The 22088-nt window shown below is 35.6% G+C and overlaps 1 protein-coding gene across 2 annotated transcripts in view; it reads left to right on the plus strand.

The window, feature by feature from the left end:
* Window positions 1-735: 735 nt before the first annotated feature.
* LOC102909794 (fibrous sheath-interacting protein 2-like) overlaps window positions 736-22088 on the plus strand; it is an 82088-nt gene continuing 60735 nt past the window's right edge. For both annotated transcript variants that reach the window (XM_076569852.1, XM_076569853.1), the window contains exons 1-9: window positions 736-938; window positions 1221-1346; window positions 3693-3854; window positions 5043-5132; window positions 6259-6398; window positions 7493-7634; window positions 8386-8496; window positions 11816-11939; window positions 14374-14460. In XM_076569852.1, coding sequence (XP_076425967.1) covers window positions 840-938; window positions 1221-1346; window positions 3693-3854; window positions 5043-5132; window positions 6259-6398; window positions 7493-7634; window positions 8386-8496; window positions 11816-11939; window positions 14374-14460 — 1081 coding nt within the window. In that variant the 5' untranslated portion in view covers window positions 736-839. The remainder of the gene's footprint in view (window positions 939-1220; window positions 1347-3692; window positions 3855-5042; window positions 5133-6258; window positions 6399-7492; window positions 7635-8385; window positions 8497-11815; window positions 11940-14373; window positions 14461-22088) is intronic.

Consider the following 22088-nt stretch of genomic DNA (forward strand, 5'->3'; position numbering starts at 1 on the left):
CTTAATAGTGCTACTCCCTATAGGCCCATAGGCCCATAGTGGCCATTTTCATTCTAACTACCCTAGGTACTCTGCATGCTACCAATGGGTAAAGTTAAGGATAACCGAGCTACAAACACTTCAGTCTACAATGATGGCTTGCGTGGAAGATGTGCTAGTGCAATAGCGGCACAAAGGTTGTGGGACTAAACAACATCTGATTGGACTTAAGGCCCACTCCATGAGATGGAACCCATCCCCAGCATTGCTTGGGTGGCCAAGAACCTGAAACTAGATAAGCCATAGAACTAAGGGAAAACCAAATACTACTGTTTCTGCTAAAGAAATGGAGCAACAAAATGACCACTGATGACATTCTGCTAATCTCTTATATCAGTGTTTTGCTCAGCCAAAGTCAATAAAAAGACAGAAACACAGAAAGTTATGAGAGCTGGGTTACAATGTTTCCTTGCAGAAGATGGATACATAGCCAGGCCTTAGACGCTAGTTGTATGTGGAAGCGCTTGTAGTTTTTTTGGTGAAGAAACTAGCTGCCTCTTGGCTCTGTTCTCTCAGCCTCCCACCCAGCACAATTTTACATTTTTCGTTGCTTTGTTTGGATTGCCTAAGGGGTGACGGTTTCCAAGAGATCCAGACTTTAGATCGAGGTCGTCACAGTCTGCTTCCCTGGGCCCGAATTTCCCGATTTGAGGCACTCGATCTCCTGCGTGGCCTCCACAGTTCCACGTAGAACGTAAGCTCGTGGGGCCGCAGAGGGCTGGCACTGGTCATTCGGAACTGAGGGACCGCGGTGAAGGAAGCCAGGAAGCGTCAAGGGAGGACGTGAGGCTCAGGCTGTCATGGAACAGTACCTCAGCGCCTGCTACAAGACTGCCAAACTGGCTGCCAACAAAGCAGCCTCCGGCAGCCTGGCTGAGAGCAGTCAGCAATGCGGAGATGTAAGTGGAGTGGCCTCAGGCCAGTGTGGACGTCCTGGGTCTCAGGCCTGGGAGCAGCCATTGTGGGCCTCGGGCCTGGGAACGGGAATCATCTCACCAGCTCTGGTCTGGCTATAGCAGGGTGGTGTCCTAGGCTGGCTAAAGAGAGGTACACTGTGAGGGTGAGCCCTTCAGACCTTATCTTTTGTTTCTTGGATTTCTACCCTTGTTGTGGGAAGAGATGGGCCAAAGCAAAAGACTGTTACCGAAAGAAAAGACAAATTATCTTATTCTATTTCACAGGGGGTACACAAAGTCCGAATTCCAGGGGTGGGAGCCGCTCAGCTACTAGATCTTCCTCTTGGAGTCAAGCTGCCCGTGATCCCAGGAACTGATACTGTATATTTTACGACGAATATCGGTGAAAAGGTAAGGCGACTTTTATAATTACATGAATCGTCTTACATTACAATGCTGTCCTCTCCTTGCGGTTAGACAATACAGAGTATATTAGGAGAACGTGTACTAACAGTCAGACATCGTACCACAGGCATTGTTTAGATTGGGATAAAGCAATTTCATCCAGCATGGCTTTATAGAATCATGATCAAAAGGATTTAGATCCTCAGCCCTATTTTAATTTATATTACATAGCAACATACTAACATTTAATTATAAACCCTTATATGCCTATGTATTAGGTTTTTTTCTTAGAAACATTTGATTTAAAGGCTATTACTATTTGCTATTAATTAGTACTAGGATTTTAATTAGTACTAACTGGTGCTAACCTCTCAATGAAAGACATTTTTTTTTTCTTTTGAATCAAACACTATCTCATGCAGTAAGTTAAAAATAGAATTGAAATTATTTTTCATGTTTAGTATTATAATTCTTGTAGATAGAAAAATGTCCTGCTTCTATGATGATGAAACCCCATGATCAGGTTAGCTCTCTTCCTTCCTTCATAGCTTCAGAATGAATTCTTCCAGTCAATATGTTTTAAGCCCATGCAAACAAACATCCATCACTCATTATTTTTGTTCAGTTTGTCTCCAAACTTACTCTTCTTTCTTCCTAATTTGTTACTCTGAATCATTCTAGAGTATCACCAATATATTTTTGCTTAAAATTTACATTTCTTTAGGTTGAATGATTATACTCATCATTTGCATTAAAATCTATGATACTGTCTATTTCCCTTAAATACTTTGATTTTTGTCCCATCCCTAACCTCCTCCAGTTCTTGACTAAATAATTCTGAAGAAGACTTTTATATTTTTGTTAACGGGGTACTTTAATTAATATTGAAAAATGTGTTTGTCATTGCTAAAAGTCAACATCTAAAAAGAGTTGACAGTCAAATGTCATCTAAGAGAGATAATTCTTTTCTTGACAATATTTCTCTTAATGATGTGTACCTCTTATCTGGTCCAATTCTCACTAAATTAGACTTTAAACTACAGGGAGACTAGTGTTCTCTGGGAAGCTTTGGTAGTCATTCAATCCACTTTTATGATTAGACTTTTTGAAATGTATTAAACTTGTGGCATGAAGACCTCAGTGACTTAACAGAATGTTATGTGTTTTATGAAAAGGAAGAGCTACTCTGCTATCTTGCTCCCTTAGGCTTTCCTTTTTGCCTTCTGCCTTCTAGTTCTTTTTAGACCCCCTACTCCACCTGATTCTCCAGGATTCAAGGAATGAACTGAACTTGTAAAATGAACAAAGATCACAAACTGGTACCTTCAGGACCCTCTGGATTGGTGCACAATATTATGTGGTAGTGTAAATTGAATTAAAAAGCCTACAAACAAGGGCACATGACCTCTGCTTTTTCAGCTCCCCCCACATACTCCAACATATCACCTGACTTGGCATTGTATTAGTAAGCATTAAAGCTGAAAGAATGCAAAGACAACATTAGCACATTTTTACAAATTCTTCTTTCAGTTATCTTTTCATCTTTAGAAGTGCTTGTACAAGCTATTATTAGTATCCCTTTGAAAAAGTAACTGAGAACTCACACCAAAACTTTACTCTGATAATGTTTTAGTTAATAAATGAGATTAAATAACTTAGGTGTTTCCTTCAGAGTAAAAATATAATAGGGAATCACAAACATTAGTTGGCTATCTTTCCATTCATTCTTTTATATGGTTATGTTTATTATGCTATTTATATGATAATGTTTATATTTACATGGTAAAATTATGTTTATATGTTAACATTTTATTGTGTGAGGTTGTGTTTGCTGTTAACATAGGACAAAAAACATTTTCTGTAAATATGCCTTACAATTTCAATATGTGGAATTTTGTAACATAGACATTGATCTTCTTTATGACTATAATACTCAAAGTGCTTCAGGTTTGTTAAAAGTCCCAAGATACTATGATTCTTTATCCTTAGTATTTAGCAACTAAGTTCTACACTGTTTTCATGCATCATTTCCATTTAATCTTGGTAAAAGATTTTTCCATTATTTTTCTTCACTTTCAGATGATTAAAACAGAATAATTAATATTATCCCTTTTCCTTTTGTGTATAGTTTCTTGATATAAGGAGAGAAAGAAAAGATCGTGTCCAAGCACTGGCTTTATTTCTTAAAGCAAGTCATACACTATTCCCATTCTTTCTCTTCTCTCTGTTTCTCTTTCCCTTCTCTCATGTTCATAAGGTGACACATCAAGGAAAGAACTGATTGAGTGGGGCCGACTGTTTAAATTAAATACATTCATTTATATTTGTAATATTTAATATCTGTGTATGCAGCTTTTTCAACCTTCATATGATTTTAACTTGAGTGATCCTTACTGTCGACTTTTGGAAAACCAATATAAAAGTCTCCACGATCCACATTTAAGAACATACTATAAGCGCAAAGATATTCTGCGAAGGCTAAAGAAAGGTGGCTACATCACCAGCAATAACAAAGTAAGTTGAAGGTTGCTTTTTTTTCTTAATCAATGAAAACTTAGACTATTTTGTGTTTGCTCCCCTACCCTAAGGGGAAGCCAGTCTCTTGATGCAAAAACATTGTTCTCCTAAAAGAATAAGAAATAATTTCTTCTAGAGTCAAAAATGAGTGTCCTTTGCACTGAAACACAGACTTAGGTTACCCCAAATTCCATGATCTAATGTGGAAGTAACACCATGAAATTTTATAAAACTAAACAAAATCGTAAATCAAGAGACCTTTAAAATATGTTGGTGGAAGCATCAGAGAAGTGGTTATAGCCAAGCAAAGAAGTCTCAGCTATATGTGTTGGATGCTATGTGAGCAGCTTTCTTAGCCCTTTGATGAGTAGAAAACAGGGTTTTGTTAATAGAATAAAGGGAGTTTTTAATCTGTTAGTTACAATACAAGTGGGTAAGTAATGTCTCTTTATCTTAAGATAAATTTATACTTATGTTCTTGATCTGCAACACTCCATCCTCACCACATCCCTGAAGTCCTAGTAGGTCAGCCTTGGCAGGTACTGTATCTTTTCAGGAACTGTCTTTCTGTAGTGGCACTATTAACATTATTGTAATAGGATACTTCTTGGTCAGTTTTATAGAATACTCAGAGATCAAAAAATGAGTGCTTCCACACGTGATTATTTCCTTTATGTTTACATTACCCTTTATGTTTAACATAAAAAATATTGTCAACTATTTTGAATAGGCAAAAGTATATTAATGTTTCCAGCTGAATCATAGTTCTCTATTTTCTGTCTGTAATGGTTCTGTGTTCTTGTAAGATTTATAATTTAAAAACTTGAAATAAAAATGTAGGAATTGTAGTTTGTTAGCATCCTGAGATGATATTCTTATTGCATTTGAACATTGTATTTACAATCATACTCTAATTATAATTAATTATAATTATTATTTTAATAACTATAGTTATACATGAATAATTAATTCCTTATTATAATATAATAAGAAACTTTTATTTCTAGATAAAAATTCCTTCCTTAAAAATGTAGAGGTATCACCAATCAAATTATTAATAAGTTTTCACTTTTCACACTGTCATTAAAATTGTCATTGTTCTTTTTTTCCTCTAATAAGCAACGGTTATGATTTTCAGTCTTTATATATTTTAAATATTTATTAATTTTTTTGTTTTATTTTTAGATTGTATGTAACTTGAGGGAACTGAATAAATACAGGCAATATCTTACGAACTTAAAAATAGACTTTGAAAGAAATTATGTAAGAGAACAGGTAAGCTGTGCATTTAAAATTATTGGTTTAAATAGAATATAAAAGTTTTTTTTCTGTGTGTGTGAGTGATATTGTCTTATATTTTGAAGTTTAATTGCTGATATTCTATGTGAAATTTTGGCAGAAATGAATATTTGTAAGTTGCAACATTTGCCCAATAAGAGAAAAAGGATTAGAATATATCATCAGTACATTAATATTTAATACTATTATTTATATTTAGCTGTTAATTTAGTAAACAGTTCAGTAAACCAAAAATTCAGTAAGTCAGATAACCTACTTAGACCTTCGCTGGCACTAGAAGCTGTCTGTAGTACTAGAAAAATTCCAAAACAAAAACCAAAACAGTCTTAGGAACAGCTGATTTCCTTTGTTACACTTGTAATATCCTACATAACACTGAAGAAACAAATAGACTGTGTGTTTGTATCTATATACATACTCTGTATTCATTCACAAAATTTCACAAAAATTAGATAGAATTCTTAGATTATGCTTGTTTCTTTTAGTCTTGAATCAAAGTTGTGTATAGCATGCATTTCTTCTCTCTCTCTCTCTCTGTGTGTGTGTGTGTGTGTGTGTGTGTGTGTGTGAGAGAGAGAGAGAGAGAGAGAGAGAGAGAGAGAGAGAGAGAGAGAGAGAGGAGAGAGAGATGTATAACTGGATTCATATTTTTCTTAAGAGTCTAGAAAGCTCAAAATGAGGCAACTGTGTGCTCCCAATTTTATATTACCAAGCGAGAATGTTAGAGAAAAATAAGAATGACTAAGATCTGTACACACTTGAAATCCCAGCACTCTACAAGCTGAAACAGGAGAACTGTGAGTTCAAGGCTAGCCTGGGTTATATGTTGTAAGACCTTGTGTCATAAAAACCAAAAATAAATAGAAAAATAGGCAGACAGAAAATGTAGTATTGATGAACAATTAAAACATTTGTCTCTTATTGTTAGAGAGAAGTCTTATTGTAGTTCTTTTTTTCTCCACATTTGAAAAGGATTCAAAATAGAATTAAATGCAGATAAACAATTTACCATTTATAAAATATAGGAATTTTAATGATTATATTTTGGGGAAATGTAAAAACATTATATATTTCTGGCATTCTTTTATTAAAAAAAATACAGCAATCGATTGCAAAACAACTACATAAACTGCAAGAAACCAGTCAGTTTCCTCCCTGTTCTGATGTCACACGCTTGCAGAACTGGTTGTTACAGGGCAACACGCAGTCTATCAAGGACCAAGAGCGTTGGTTAAGACACAGGTGAGCCTGAAGTTATAGCATAATGTGTGTATGTGTGTGTGTGTGTGTGTGTGTGTGTGTGTGTGTGTGTGTGTGTCTGTGTCTGTGTGTGTGTCTGTGTCTGTGAAATGAATTACATTAAAAAGCATTGTAAGCAGGACTTTCATTTTCTTAAGTAGTAAATAATGTTTAATTCCCCTTCATTCCTGAGTGGAAAGAGAAAGGAAGGGAAATCAAAGAGGTAAAGAAATAAGGAATCTTGGTCCTACAGTTGTGAGTGGAAACTTCTTCCACAGGAGTTGAATTTTCTGGGAACCCAAGAGCTAATGAAGTGAGAGCTGGAGGAAGCACCAGATCTCAGAGCCATTCTATAAGAGAAATTATTTTAACAGCAGCTAAAAAGAAAAGCAACTTTATATAATCACCATTTAAAGACTGACAGCATTAAATTTGAAGAAATCAGTCCAAATAAAAAGTTTTTCTGAAGTATATCTGAAGAAAATATAAACATTCTGAAATAACTGCAAATTTATTCAGCTATTTCTCATTCATAATCATTAATTAGCATTACATTAACAAATTTATCTTTCTGAAAGCAAAACAGTGTTCCACTCTTCGCTTTACCAAGAGTGAGTCTTTTATGTTACATTATTTGATATTATGCAGTTTTTGTTTCCCAGCAGTGCCATAAGACACACTGCTGTCCCCGGCCTTCAGTGGGAGTTTGTGTTGCTACCAAGAGCCTAGTGCTCACTTTGTTCTGAAAACATTCTTTCAGTGAATGCATTTGAAGCCTTGCTTGTTTTCTGTTGTGTTTGTAAGTCCAGATTCTAAACCCACTGACTTACTGCTCACTGTGTAAAGCACTGAATCAGTTTGTTCCCCATCCCATTCTTTCTTTGACCTTGATAACAAATATGCATGCAAAACGAAGAATTAAAAACAAGGCAGACATTATGAGTACGTCTGATCTGAATGATGAATGGAACTGATAAAACAACATCAAAATACATAACCCCTATGAAAATTCTCATGACCAGCCAGGCAGGGCTTGACTTAGAGTATGATGATAAAGCTCGCAGTTCACCTGCAATCAAATGTTCGTTCTCACTCAGATATCTGGATATGATCAATAGAGAATTAGAACAGCTTGACCGCACAGCAGAAGAGCAGCGCCTGCTCCGCATGGACAGAGAAGAGCGATGGCAGCGGGAATACACAAGAAAAAAACTTAATCTTCGTAGAAAAATCGAAGAGGTAAGAGGTGAATTAAATGTTATGAGGAATAAAAATGTGTAGTTTTTCCATTTGTAAATAATTTTAATGGTAGGGGCAGATATAACTGCATAATGAAACATTTTTTTTGTTTGTTTTTTGTTTTTTTGAGACAGGGTTTCTCTGTGTAGCTTTGTGCCTTTCCTGGAGCTCACTTGGTAGCCCAGGCTGGCCTCGAACTCACAGAGATCCGCCTGCCTCCGCCTCCCGAGTGCTGGGATTAAAGGCGTGCGCCACCAACACCCGGCACAATTTTTGTTTTTAAAGATCATTGTAAAAAAGTTACAAAGCATGGCTTCACGTGTCATTAAACTTGAATGTGTGTGCATGGGAAATAATTTTTAAGTTATCTTTAGTAAAATTTAACCATAGCTAATTTATTTTAATTAAAAATTATTAATTCATGTGTGCACATCGCACAGTGCAGTGAAGTCTGGACAGCTTATGGGAGTCAGTTCTTTCCTCCTGTACGAGGTTTCTGGCAAAAGTTCTCAAGTTAACTGGCTTGACAGCAGGCACCTCACCCCTGGAGCACCTCCCAGCCTCGTGGCTGCTTTCTTAATACACGTGCCCTAAGAAAAGCCCATTTGAAAAGCACCGATGACTTGCACATATCTGGCCTGTAACTGTTGGGCCCATGACTTGCCGGTTTTTTCTTGGTGGTGGAAACAAAACGCATCTTTCGTGAAAACAAAACACACTCTCACCTGCATGGTACTTCTTTGGTCTCTAGGAGTGGAAGACAAAGGAGATGCTGCTGCTCTCGAAGATTGGAGAAGATGCCAAGAAAGAGCAGAGGGTGGAGGAACAGAGGCGCAGAAGCCAAGAAGAGAGTGACAGAAAGGTAGTGGGAGCTCTAAGTTCTTTCTTGGGATGGTGGAAGAGAAGCTTGGTTTTTCAGAGTAAATATTTGAGTGACCAATTATTCAAAAAACATGTATTCTGCAAAACTAAATGTTAAAAACTTAAGGAACAAAACCTGGCTGTTGCTAAGTGCATGGCCTGTTTATGAACTCCTGGACAGGCTCCAAGAGACCTGCAGGCTTCAGCTTTCTGAGAGCAGACGGACAGGCTTTGCACCCACTGCCATAGCCACTAGACCCAGATACGCGCACTTTTACATGTCCTGTCTAATGCATTTGTATAATGTAAAAAGCACTGCTCCATTATTTGATGTAACCACTTTTGGATTTATCTTCACAATACAATAGTAGCTTTAATTCCCATAAAAATCTTACTCTTATAAAAATGTTCTTTTAGAGAACTCTAAGTTTTTGGTAAAAATTCTTTGTTTTTCCTTCATTTTTTAAAAAGTTTTACTCCCTTTAAGTTTAATAATATGTTGTGCTTTGTGATTTAGAATATAAAGCCTTATAAGGAGAAACAGCAGTTTATAGAATCCCTTTATGAGCTTACCAACTGCTAAGTACACACACACACACACACACAACATACAATCTTCTTATAAATATTTATTTACTCCTAAAGCAAGCACATTCTTTTACATTTTTATAAAAAGATATATTCATTTTTAGCTTATGTCTATGAGTATTTAACAGCATATATGTACTGTACATTATGTGTACAGAGGCAAAAGAGGCAATCAGGTCCCCTGTAACTTGAATTACATGTTGTACCACCATGTAGGTACTGTGAACCGAATCCAAGTTCACTGCAGGTGCTCTTAACACCCAAGGCCCCTCTCCTGGTTTTACTTTTACATCTTATAGATTATTTTGTAGGTTGCTTCTTCATTTAATAAAAACAACACTAAATGATTTTTCATGTTAATGAATGTAGGTCTAGAATTAAATTTTGAGTAAATTATACTTGACAAATTTAGGTATAAAATTTATAAAGTTTGATTTGTATTACAATATATCATTATACTTAAACTTAATAAAATATTGGAAATTGAAGTGTCTATTTTATTTTCCTATAAAATATTATAAATTGAAGTTTGCATTTTATTTTCCATTCTTCTTCTCACAGTGCATATTAGTCTTGTTTGAGATTCACTGTTCCTATGAATAAGTAGGCTTGTCTTATTTAGTATAATCTGCATATCACCTGATATTCAATGTTTCAATAGCTCCATAAACACCTACAGATATCACACACACATACATACATAAAAATAGTTAATTACAGTAGGCTTTAATAATAAAATAGTAGTAGGCATAGCAACTTTCATTGATACACATCTCAAAAGTAAAACTTTACTTTTTCTAGAATTAGCTATGAGGTTCTGTGACTTTCATACATACATTTCAACAGTTTTAGAAAATTTTATTACTAGATTGCCAAAAGTTTTATCAGGAAGGAATGTTGGTAGGTTGTTGAATATTTTCTTTTATGATTTTGTTGAGTTTATATTTATGGTTCTCAGGAAGTGTATAATATTAATCAAATAATAAATGTTCAATAAATCTGGAATTCATGGTCATTAAATCAATTCATTTGGTCAGATTGTACTGTAATTTATATGGCATGCAGTTAGATACAAATTGCCAAAAGTTTGTGTAGAATTTTGCAGAAGAAATGTTAGCATGGATTTTTTGTTGTTGTTTTTGTTTTTGTTGTTTGTGTTTTTTGTTTGTTTTATCTTGTGGAGTCAGTGTCTAGATATGATATCAGTGTAGCATGATCTCATTCAGTTGTTTGTAATTTTGCTCGGGTTTCTCCTGAACCTCTGAGTTCACTATTTGTAACAACTTTGGAATTTTTTTAGGTAGTAATTTTAAAATATTTCTGTTCTAGCTCTTATTCAAGAAAGGGGGAGTTAAATGTGGCTTTTAGTCTGAGAGGATCCAGTCTATCTGTCATTTTAGGAAAAAGAGAATGCAGGATAATGACAGCTGTTCCTATTATAGCCACAGTCTGGAATTGTTTGTGCTCAGCTCACCTTCCTTCATTTTATTAATTTATTCTGAGGTTCCAGCCCCTGGATTAGTACTGCCCACATTTTGGGTGTGTCTTTTCTTTTCAGTAAACAATCTCACAGATCCACCATGTGGTATATACCCATGGTTATTCTTTTTTTTTTTTTTTTGTTTTGTTTTCTTTTGTTTTTTCGAGACAGGGTTTCTCTGTGTAGCTTTGCGCCTTTCCTAGGACTCACTTGGTAGCCCAGGCTGGCCTCGAACTCACAGAGATCCGCCTGCCTCCGCCTCCCGAGTGCTGGGATTAAAGGCATGCGCCACCACCCGGCTTCCCATGGTTATTCTTAATCCCAACAAGTTTGCAGTGTAGATCAACTGCACATGCACATCCATGTTTTCCTCTTTCCAGGACCTTAACTACATTAAATGGTCTCTATATCTGAGTCATTTCCCTTTCAGTGCTTCCTTTAAGAGACGTTCTATCATTGAATCCGTACAAAATGCAACTATGCTGGGTGCATTGATATTCTCGGCTTGAAGTCTAACTTCTCTGTCTTTCCTCGGTTAATTATAATTGAATGATATATTTTTATAGGTCACATGGCCCTGTGTCTTTATAGGCCTAGTGTCTTGAACTTCATGCCATATATTGACTTCTTGTATTCAGTCTTTTTATAACTTTGGAAACAATTTGATTAATCAGAATTTTTTATGATTTATTAGCTGAGGTTAGTGTTACCAGTTATCTGAACTAGTTATTCCCTATTATTGAAGCAAGGGTCATTTTAGTATTCTAGCCAGTATGAATCATGAAGCCTTTATATCGGGGCTTGTGAAAATACATATAATTTTCATCTTTATGGAAATGCAAAGCTCTGTTCTCTCTTACCCCTCAGGATGTTCCTTTATGCTATCTTGGGTGCTTCTCTATGTGTACTAATCCTTTTTCTTACAGAATGCTAAATAAAATGTCTAGGACTCTCTCTGTACATTTATCTCTCTTCTGCCACATCCATGATCAGTAGTATACAAGAGATTCACAAAAAGTTACATTTCAAAAACTTCAATAATTCTACCAAAGTATACAGTGAGGTAAATTGTACCTAAGTATTTGATCAGAAATAGAAATCGACTCCTTACTGCTCTTTAAATACTCTAAATTTAAAAGTCACAAGACAAGAATAAGTGTTTATTTCCACTATACTAGATTATTTAAATATTTGTTTTGAATTTATAAATGCCAAATTAATACTAATCAGTATATTTTCTTTAATATTTTAGAAACAAGCAATATTAGAGAAAAAAATGGCTTATCATTTACAAAATATGCAGGATACTGACATTAAAGATGACATGGGAAGAAATGCATTTGAATACAAAGGACAAAATGGAACTGCTTATGAATGTGAGAATATTATGGCACTAAGAAGGAAGCATTGATCACTGTAATGTAATATCTTACATACTTGTACTTGCTACTCACTTTATCTGTGGTCCCAAACTAACCATTTCCACATTATTGTTCAAGTTGAAAAGATGACATGTGCAAACACACACACACACACACACACGCTCCTAAACTAAAATAATCTTATCAACTTGTTCAAGAGACAAATTTGATTGCCCTACAGTTTTTGCACCAATTTCCCTGTACGTAAGATAACACATAGTTTACTAACACATTAAAACTAATATGTAAAATAATTGCTTATATACATCAACATTGTGTTTTGGTATATTGTCAAGTAATAAGAATCAAAAGAACCTGGGAAATTAGAGAAATAAAGATGGAGAAAACGTGTAGAGAAAGGAAGGGAGAAATAAAATGGAAAAGAATAGAAGAAGGTTTAAAAGTAACAGCATTTGCCGGGTGGTGGTGGCGCACGCCTTTAATCCCAGCCCTCGGGAGGCAGAGCCAGGCGGATCTCTGTGAGTTCGAGGCCAGCCTGGGCTACCAAGTGAGTTCCAGGAAAGGCACAAAGCTACACAGAGAAACCCTGTTTTGGAAAAAAAAAAAAAAAAAAGTAACAGCATGACTTGACCAAGTCCAATTCACATCAGCTGCATTTTATGTGTAACATTAAGATATTACAGTGAAACTATCTATATTAGTTATTGGTTAACACAGAATTCTAAAAAAGTTTTAGGAATGCATACTATTGAGGAAGAACATGGCCATCAGTCTTGTTTCTTCTCAATCCCACTTCAGTTCAGATTCTCCTGATGTGACTCTATTTATTACCTTATTAACTGCTCTTAACTGGATGCTGCTTTTACCTTCCTCCACCCATATTGTGCATCTATGTAATTCTGATAATGTCTTCTGCTGCCCAAGCCATTTCCCATTAAATTCAGTTTAAATGGTGTATGCAAGCATCCATCACACACGGAGTCCAGTCCTTATTTAAAGTTCTAGATTTCATGTTGCACTATGTGCTTGAGGATGACAACTGTCCTCTACTGGGACAGTGTACAGGCTCTGGAGCCAGACTACTACTGTCCAACTCTTCCTCTAACTTCTCCTTTATAATTTTCAATACCTGTTAATGGTTTTGGTAAGTTATTTAACATTTCACAGACACTTTTCCCCTCTAAAACTGAACATATTACACTAAACAACATCTATGAAGACCTTTAAAATTTTGGCACATAATAAGTCTTCATTGATAGCTCTGTCATATAGGAGTACTGACCATTATTAAACCGATTGTTTCCCTTTTGTTGCCTCCCTGTGTTCTTTTTCTCAACCTACTATTGCCTATTCACTTTTTCTTTCTAATCGTTCACACTCAATATACATTCAGTGTGGTATTTCTTGATAACCATAAGCTGCATGATCCCTCTTCTTTGACTCACTGGAAGCTTGCAATACTCTATATAGCTACAGATTTCTAATAATTTCAGTCGCTCTAATACTAAACGTCTAATTTTGCATGTCATAAAATTTTGAGAAAAATAAATCTACTAAATAAGTTTGGTAGATTCAGCCCTGTGCTTCAGATTACAAATCACTTTAATAGCTTTGTACAACCCAACATCTCGTTGTCATATAATAGGGAACTGATGTGAATTGTCAACATTTCTAAACATTTAATTTTTTTTATTTTATGTGTATTTTATCCTGTATGCCAGGTACATACCTGATATCTCTGGAGGTTAGAAGAGGGCAACAGACCCCTGGAACTGGTTGGTTGTGAGCCATCATGTGAGCCTTGGGAACCAAACCCAGGGTTTCCACAAGGGCAGGAAGTGCTCTTAACTTCAGAACCATCTGCTGAGCTCCAACAGTAGCACTCTTAAACACTGCTACATCAGATATTCCTTAGAAAATTGTATACTAATAATATTTCTATAATATTGAAGTGACACGGAATTAAGACATCATTTTCACACTTGTTATCACAGTAGTAATGTCTTCTTCTACCAAGCAGAAAACATATGTATAGATATATACACACACCTATCTTTTTTTCTTTTATTCATCTCTAAGTCAAATTCAAGAATCTCATAGGCATTGTGGGCTGATAAATCCTCATCAATGTCTTTATGCTGGTATGCATTCCTTCAGAAAGGAAACTACATGCTCCAGTAGATTATGATGCAGGTTTCCTTCTTTCAAAAATAAAAAAAAGTCTCTCCAAGTATCATTTAAGTTAAAGGCATATTATTTCAGAAATAATTATCTCCTCCCATTTGACATTTCTCCATCTTCTCCCTTATATCTTCTAAATACCAAATATAGATTAACAAGGACTTATTTCCTCTTGAGCAAAAATGGATATTTGATCTTGGCTAATTCAATTATCACTACTAATAATATGTCTTATTACATTTTTAAGCCTATATAAAGAAGAAAAAGAAGGAGTTTGATGATATAAAAGTAGTTTATCCTGGTGGTGACCAGGAAGCATTAAAAGAAACATCAGGTAATTGAATATTTTAGTAAATATCAAATATTTAAAGTAGTGATTTTGGAGAAAACTGAGTTGGTGGTAATCTTCACTTGAATGCACATGAAGCTTTAGTTTATTCTGATGAATTGCTGATTTTTGAGGCTGCCTCTCATGTACTGCTTTCAGAATTTAATCTCTAGATAACTCACTTTTTTTTTTACTGGTTATTGAACTTTCACTTAAGAACAGTTTGATGCAGGATTTATTATTATTAATTAGAGATACAAATTGACTGATTGTACTTTATATTCTCAGAATGATTTTAGAAAACTCAGGAATATTTCAGAAGCTAAATTCATTGACTCCATGATAAAATGAACATTTATTGAAGTATCACTTTCTATCATTGTTAGGCTGTGTCACTGTTTGTTCTTCATTTAAGCTCACCAGATTATACCATGAGCCCCAAAACAAGAAGTACTCTAATGATAAAGATAAAAATGAAAAACATTAAAACTGAATGCTATGACATTTTTTTTTTCACTAATAGCTTTCAAGTTGCAGTTAATGTGTAAACTTGGAATAACCTTGAAACATACCTTACTGGTTAAAACCTAAAGAAAACAGACTCCAAGTATTTTTCCCCACTGTGTATAATCTGTTTGCTTTTTATAAAATCCAGAAACCCCACAAAAGGACAATGCTAGTAATCTTTACCTGTCTAGTCTGTCACAGGACCCTCTGAATATGAGCTTGTCCTTCTCTGTGATGCCTTTAATGAGAATGACCTCCATAGGCTCATGTATTCGAATGCTTGGTCCCTAGTTAGTTTGCAAAGGGTTAGTAGGTGTGGCCTTGTTGTAAAAGAAGTGTCACTGGGGGTGGGGCAGCATTTAGGTTGCAAAAGCTAACCCCACCTCCAGTTAGCTTTTCTCAACCTCCTATTAGAGTTTGGGCAACCTACCATAGCCCCTAAGGAAATCTTCCTCTTCCTCTACCAACAGTTATTACAGCTAACTATGGCTACTTCACTCTTTAATACTATTGAACATGTCTTTTGTCATTATGGTTGTTGTTTTCAGAGTCTCATCTTGCAGTCCAGCTTGGCCTCAAACTTGTAGCAGTCCCTCTGATTCAGCTTCCCTTGGCCTGTTAATACAAACATAAGCGACCAGACATCTATGCCTATTTGCAAGTTCGTTAACAGCCTGGCTATTGTTGTTATGCTTTCTGAGCAGTTTTGTCAGAGATATTCTAGGTTATAATATTATTTTTTTTTAGAATAAACAAGTGAGTCATCATTGTACCTCCTTCACTGGAATATAGCATTCCTGTTACTATATCCTAATATTCTTCTCCTTCAGAATTTTCTCATGTACTACATCTACATACATCCAATGTCAGATTAGATAACGTGGTAAATTTTCCTTTTAATTATGAAATATGTTTTGTAAACTTATTAAGGGAAAAATATTGTTTACCATGATAGTTACCATGGCTTTTCCCTTTAATACATTTTTCCAGGATATTTTTCTGGTGTCCTATCATCCACCTCAGTCTTCTTCTGTAGTGTCTCATATATGCCAGCCTTTCTAGAAGCACATGAGCCTAGATTTTGCTGCTGCTGTTATTTTTAATATGATAATCTCTTGATCTTTACTCCTGAAATTTGTTATTCTCATTTAAAATAGACTTCAGGTTGACAGTTGATTGTTTTTATATTTTAAAAAACCCATCTGGGACTAGGGAAATGGCTCAGTCTTTGAAGTTTTGTCACACAGATACAAGGACCTGAATTCAGAGTCCCAGCAGTTATGTTAAAGTCCTGAGTTCCTAACTCCAGTGCTAGGATGGGGTGGGGGCAGAGATAAATGGATGCCTAGGCCTCAGAGGCCAGCTGAATAGATGAACTCCATGTTCAGTAAGAAGCTCTGGTTCCTAATATTAAAGTAGAACCTGATCAAAGTAGACACTCGTCATTGACCTCAGACCTCCACATACCTGTACATACACTTAAATACACACACTGTAAACATATGTACACCATCATGGGCATGTACACACAACACACACATGCCTACACACAGGCAAAATATTCTAGTTAATTTTTTTCATAATTCTGACAAAATATTTTAATTACTGTTTATATAATATTTCTAATATGATGCTATATACACTCCTCTGTGCATTGCTATTTAAAATCAGCATTGATTTTTTCCCTTTGGCAGATATTTTTATAGTTTTTAAATAATTTTAAGCTTTTTCTATTAAATAATTCAAGTACAAATAAAACTGAGGAGGTGGCAGTGAAGCTTTGCATGGCCATGACTATCATTTTCAACAATTCATGAGCCACTTTAACTATGGCTTCAACATTTATGTGTTGCCAAATTGTTTTGAAGCCCATTGCACTTATAACATCATCATCAGTATTTCAATATGTATTCTGAAAAAATAGAGAACATTTTACAAATATGGTATAAAAATACCATTATTACATCACACATACTAATACTTCATAATTCCATATCATCAAATAATTAAGCACTGTTTACATTTTCGACAGTATCAAATGTCAGAAGACTTTTCAACTTAGTTTGAATCTATATTGAACAGAATAACTATTAGGTTGTTATGCCTTTGCCTGCCCTCTTTGAATGAAGTCCAGTTTAGTTTTCTGCTCTGTTTTGTTTTTGTCTTCTTTATTAGTATATGGTAATTATAAAACAATAGGATTCATTATGATTTTTATTATAAATGTAACATATAATAACATCTAATAGATAAAAATGTGATTTTTCACAAAAATCCCTCATACCCTCATGGAAAAAGTTATGAAGAAACACGCCTAACACAAGAAAGGTTATGTGTGGCAAATCTGTACCTAACATTATGCTGAGTTGAGAGCTCAAATCTTTTCCACCAAATAAAGGACATGTTGCCTACACTCTAATCCCGTATATACAATATATCATGCTTATAGTTTTACCTAAAACAATAGGAAAAGATAAGAATACAAAAAAGAATATAAATGGTAAAGAAAGAAGGAACATCCTCATTATTTGTCGTCAGTGTTATTCTGTATACAAGAAGATAAAAAAAGCTCTAACAACAAACTCTTTGGACACCTTTGAGAATGTAGAGGGATGTATGGTCAGCATAGTTTCTCCAGAAGACCTTTCTTAATAATTAACATACCTTTATCATAATATAAAACATCCTGAGAAAGCCAAAAGAACAACGCCATTCACAAAAGCTTATTAAATATTTGGGAGTAAACATAATCAAGAAAACAAAAGAACTCTACAATGACAACTTTAAAATGCTGAAGAAATTGATGACTCAAGAAAATTGGAAGACCTCTCAAGTTATGGATCAGCATAATTAATATTGTGGAAATGGCTATACTATCAAAATCAATCTACAAGTTTAATGTAATTCTTATCAAAATTATTATGAAATTCTTGAAAGAAATAGATAAAATAATCCCCCAAATTCAAATGTAAGCACAGAAGATCCTGAATATACAAAACAATACCTGAAAAAAAAACAGTGCTGAAAGTATCACCATACTAAATTTGAAGTCGAGCCATTGTTGTGGTTGTTTTTTTGTCCACTGAACACAAGCTAGAGTAATCTGTAAAGAAGAAACTTCAATTGAGAAAATATCCTCATTATTTTAACCTGTACACAAACCTATGAGGCATTTTCTTGATTTGTGATTGATGTGAAAGAGCCCAACTAATTGTGGGAAGTGAATCCCTGTGCAGGTGATCCTGGGGTGTATATAAAGGGAAACTGAGCAAGCCAGGAGGAACAACCCAATAAGCATCACTCCTCCATGGCTTCTGCTTCAGTTCCTGCCCTCAGGTTCCTGCCTTGAGTTTCTGCCTTGATTTTCCTTCCTGGTGAACTACAGTGGTGAGATGAAATACACCCCTTTTCCCAAAGATTCTCTTGGTCATGGTTTTTATTACAACAGTAGAAACCTAAGATAACCATAATACCAAAAACAACATGACACTGCTACAAAAAAGGGCATGTAGAATAATGGAATAAAAGAGAAGACCCTATAAGCCCACACTACCAGATGCCAACTGACTTCTTACAAAGAAGCTAAAAATATGTATTGGAGAAAACGATACTGTCTTCAGCAAATGGTTCCTGGAAAGCTGGATATCTACAAGTAGAAGAATAAACTAGATGTCTATTTCTTACCATATACAAAATTCAATTCCAGATATATCAAATAATGTAAAATATCTGAAACTTAGGTAAAAATTAGGGAATATGCTTAAAGACATAGGCATAGACAAGGATTTAGCAAGAATTACCAAATGTATTTGCACAGAATTAAATGACCTCACTCTCCAAAAAAATGATTCTAGACAATAGGTCAACAGGAAGTTGACCAATACAACATGTAAATAAATTCATGCATAGGCACTTCTCAAAAGATGAAGCATAAATGGCCAAGAAACTGATGAAATAAATGGTCAACATCATTAGAAAAATGTAAGCCAAAACACCTTGAGAAGTGCAAATCAAAACACTGCCATTATTTCCCACTCCAGACACAATTCCAATCATTAAAAAACAAATAACGAATGCTGATGAGGATGTGGATAAAAAATAAAAGAAAGTATGTCTTTACATGCTGGTGGAAATATAAATTAATGTAGTCACTGTAAAAATCTGTATGGATTGTTCTAAAAAAAAATAAATAAATTCTACCATGTTAACTAGATAAATCCCTTTTGGATATTTACCCTAAAAACTTAAAACATATACAGAAACTTGCACATCAATGTTTATTTCAGTACAGTTCATAATTAATTATGAAATCAAAATAGGTGTCCTTCAGCAAAAGAATAAAGAAAATATGGTGTATATGTACAACAGAAATATATTTAGTCAAAAAGAGAACAAAATTGTGTCATTTGCAAAAATATATATGCAATTGTAGAAAATTATATTAAGCAAATTAAATTAGACTCAGTGAGAAATATTGCTTGTTTTTGCCCATTTGTGGATCCTAGATTTTATGCAGATACATAAAATTATATATTCCTATAAGACATGAATTTATAAGTGAAATGGTGTAAGATTAAAGGTGACGAATGGTAATGGTAAGGGAAAGAAAGGGAAAAGACCAGGCAAGTCTATTATATGCCTGTATGGAAATGACTTTATGAAGCCCAGCACAGTATAAAGTGTACACGCCAATTAAAAACAAGGGGGTTGAGAAATGTTTGCACTTCAGTGTCTTGAAAGTTTGTGTAAATTTAATTTCCCTTGGAAATTGGCTTCAATTCTATGAAGTCACTTAAACCCAAAAAGCAATTTGTGTCTGGGATCGTTTTGTAGAAAATGTTTTTAGACTAGTATTACATTTATTTATTAGACAACAATTTTTTCCTATTTTTTACTTGTTCATAAGTAGGAGTGGATATGTGAATTTTCAAGATCATTGTCTTTAATGCATGTTTTCATATCATGCATTTTGTATTGTACTCCTTTCTTAATCATTTGGTGATTCTCTGTAGACTCTGCTGTGTTCATTTATGACTTTTTTATCATATTTTTTTATTTATTTTACAATACTATTCAGTTCTACATAATAGCCACAGATTCCCTTGTTCTCTCCCTTCCTGCCCTCCTCCCCTTCCCCCCAGAACATCTGCCATTCCCACCTCCTCCAGATCAAGGTCTCCCCCCGAGGACAGGGATCGACTTGATAGACTCAGTCCAGGCAGGTCCAGTCCCCTCCTCCCAGATTCAGCCAAGCGTCCCTGCATAAGTCCTAGGTTTCAAACAGCTAACTCGTGCAACGAGCCCAGGACCTGGTACCACTGCCTAGTTGCCTCCCAAACAGATCAAGCCAATCGACTGTCTCACCTATTCAGAGGGCCTGATCCAGTTGGGGGCCCCTTAGCCTTTGGTTCATAGTTCATATGTTTCCATTCATTTGGTTATTTGTCCCTGTGCTTGATCCAACCTTCGTTTCAACAATTCTCACTCACATACACCCTCCTCTTTCTCACTAATTAGACTCCCAGCGCTCCACCAGGGGCCTAGACGTGGACGTCTGCATCCAGATTCCTCAGTCCTTAGATGGGGTTTCTGGCACAACTATTAGGGTGTTTGGTCATCCCATCACCAGAGTAGGTCAGTCCCGGCTGTCTCTTGACCATTGCCAGCAATCTTTTGTGGGGGTATCTTTGTGGATTTCTGTGGGCCTCTTTAGCTCTTTGTTTCTTCCTTTTCTCACATGGTCGTCATTTACCATGGTCTCCTATTCCTTGTTCTCCCTCTCTTTTCTTGATCCAGCTAGGCTCTCCCGCTCTCTTTCCCTCAATCCTCGCCCTTCATTGCTCCCACTCATGTCCAGGCTGTTCATGTAGATCTCATCCATTTCTCCGTGTCTTTCTTGGGGTCCCGTTTTCCAGGTAGCCGCCTCACTGGTGATGTGAGTAACAGTCCAGTCATCCTTGTTCCACATCTAGCATCTTCCTATGACTGAGTACATACCATATTTGTCTTTCTGAGTCTGGGTTACCTCACTCAGGATGATTTTTTCTAGATCCATCCATTTGCCTGCAAACCACATGATGTCATTGTTTTTCTCTGCTGAGTAGTATTCCATTGTGTATATGTGCCACAATTTATTTATCCATTCTTCAGTTGAAGGGCATCTAGGTTGTTTTCAGGTTTTGGCTATTACAAACAATGCTAATATGAACATAGCTGAGCAAGTGCTCTTGCGGTATGATTGAGCATTTCTTGGGTATATGCCCAGGAGTGGTATAGCTGGATCTTGGGGGAGATTGATTCCCAATTTTCTAAGAAAGCGCCATATTGATTTCCAAAGTGGTTGTACAAGCTTGCATTCCCACCAGCAGTGGAGGAGAGTTCCCCTAGTTCCACATCCTCTCCAGCATAAAGTGTCTTCAGTGTTTTTTATCATAGCCATTCTGACAGGCGTAAGGTGGTATCTCAGAGTTGTTTTGATTTGCATTTCCCTGATGATTAAGGATGTTGAGCAATTCCTTAAAAGTCTTTCGGCCATCTGAGTTTCCTCTGTTGAGAATTCTCTGTTTAGTTCTAAAGCCCATTTCTCAATTGGACTGTTGGTTGTTTTGATGTCTAATTTCTTGAGTTTCTTATATATTCTGGATATCAGTCCTCTGTCACATGTGGGGTTGGGGAAGATCTTTTCCCATTCTGTAGGCTGTCGCTTTGCCTTGTTGACCCTATCCTTTGCTAAACAAAAGCTTCTCAGTTTCAAGGGGTCCCATTGATTGATTGTCTCAGTGTCTGTGTTACTGGTGTTATATTTAGGAAGTGATCTCCTATGCCAATGTGTTCAAGACTACTTCCTACTTTCTTTTCTAGCAGGTTCAGAATAGCTGGATTTATGTTGAGGTCCTTGATCCACTTGGACTTAAGTTTTGTGACAGATATGGATCTATTTGCAGCCTTCTACATGTTGATATCCAGTTATGCCAGCACCATTTGTTGAAGATGCTTTCTTTTTTCCATTATACACTTTTGGCTTCTTTGTCAACAATTATATGTTCATAGGTGTGTGGGTTAATGTCAGGGTTTTCAATTCGATTCCATTGGTCCACATGTCAGTTTTTATGCCAATACCAAGCTGT

Source organism: Peromyscus maniculatus, chromosome 4 (genome assembly GCF_049852395.1).
Source record: "Peromyscus maniculatus bairdii isolate BWxNUB_F1_BW_parent chromosome 4, HU_Pman_BW_mat_3.1, whole genome shotgun sequence".
Taxonomy (NCBI): Eukaryota; Metazoa; Chordata; class Mammalia; order Rodentia; family Cricetidae; genus Peromyscus; species Peromyscus maniculatus.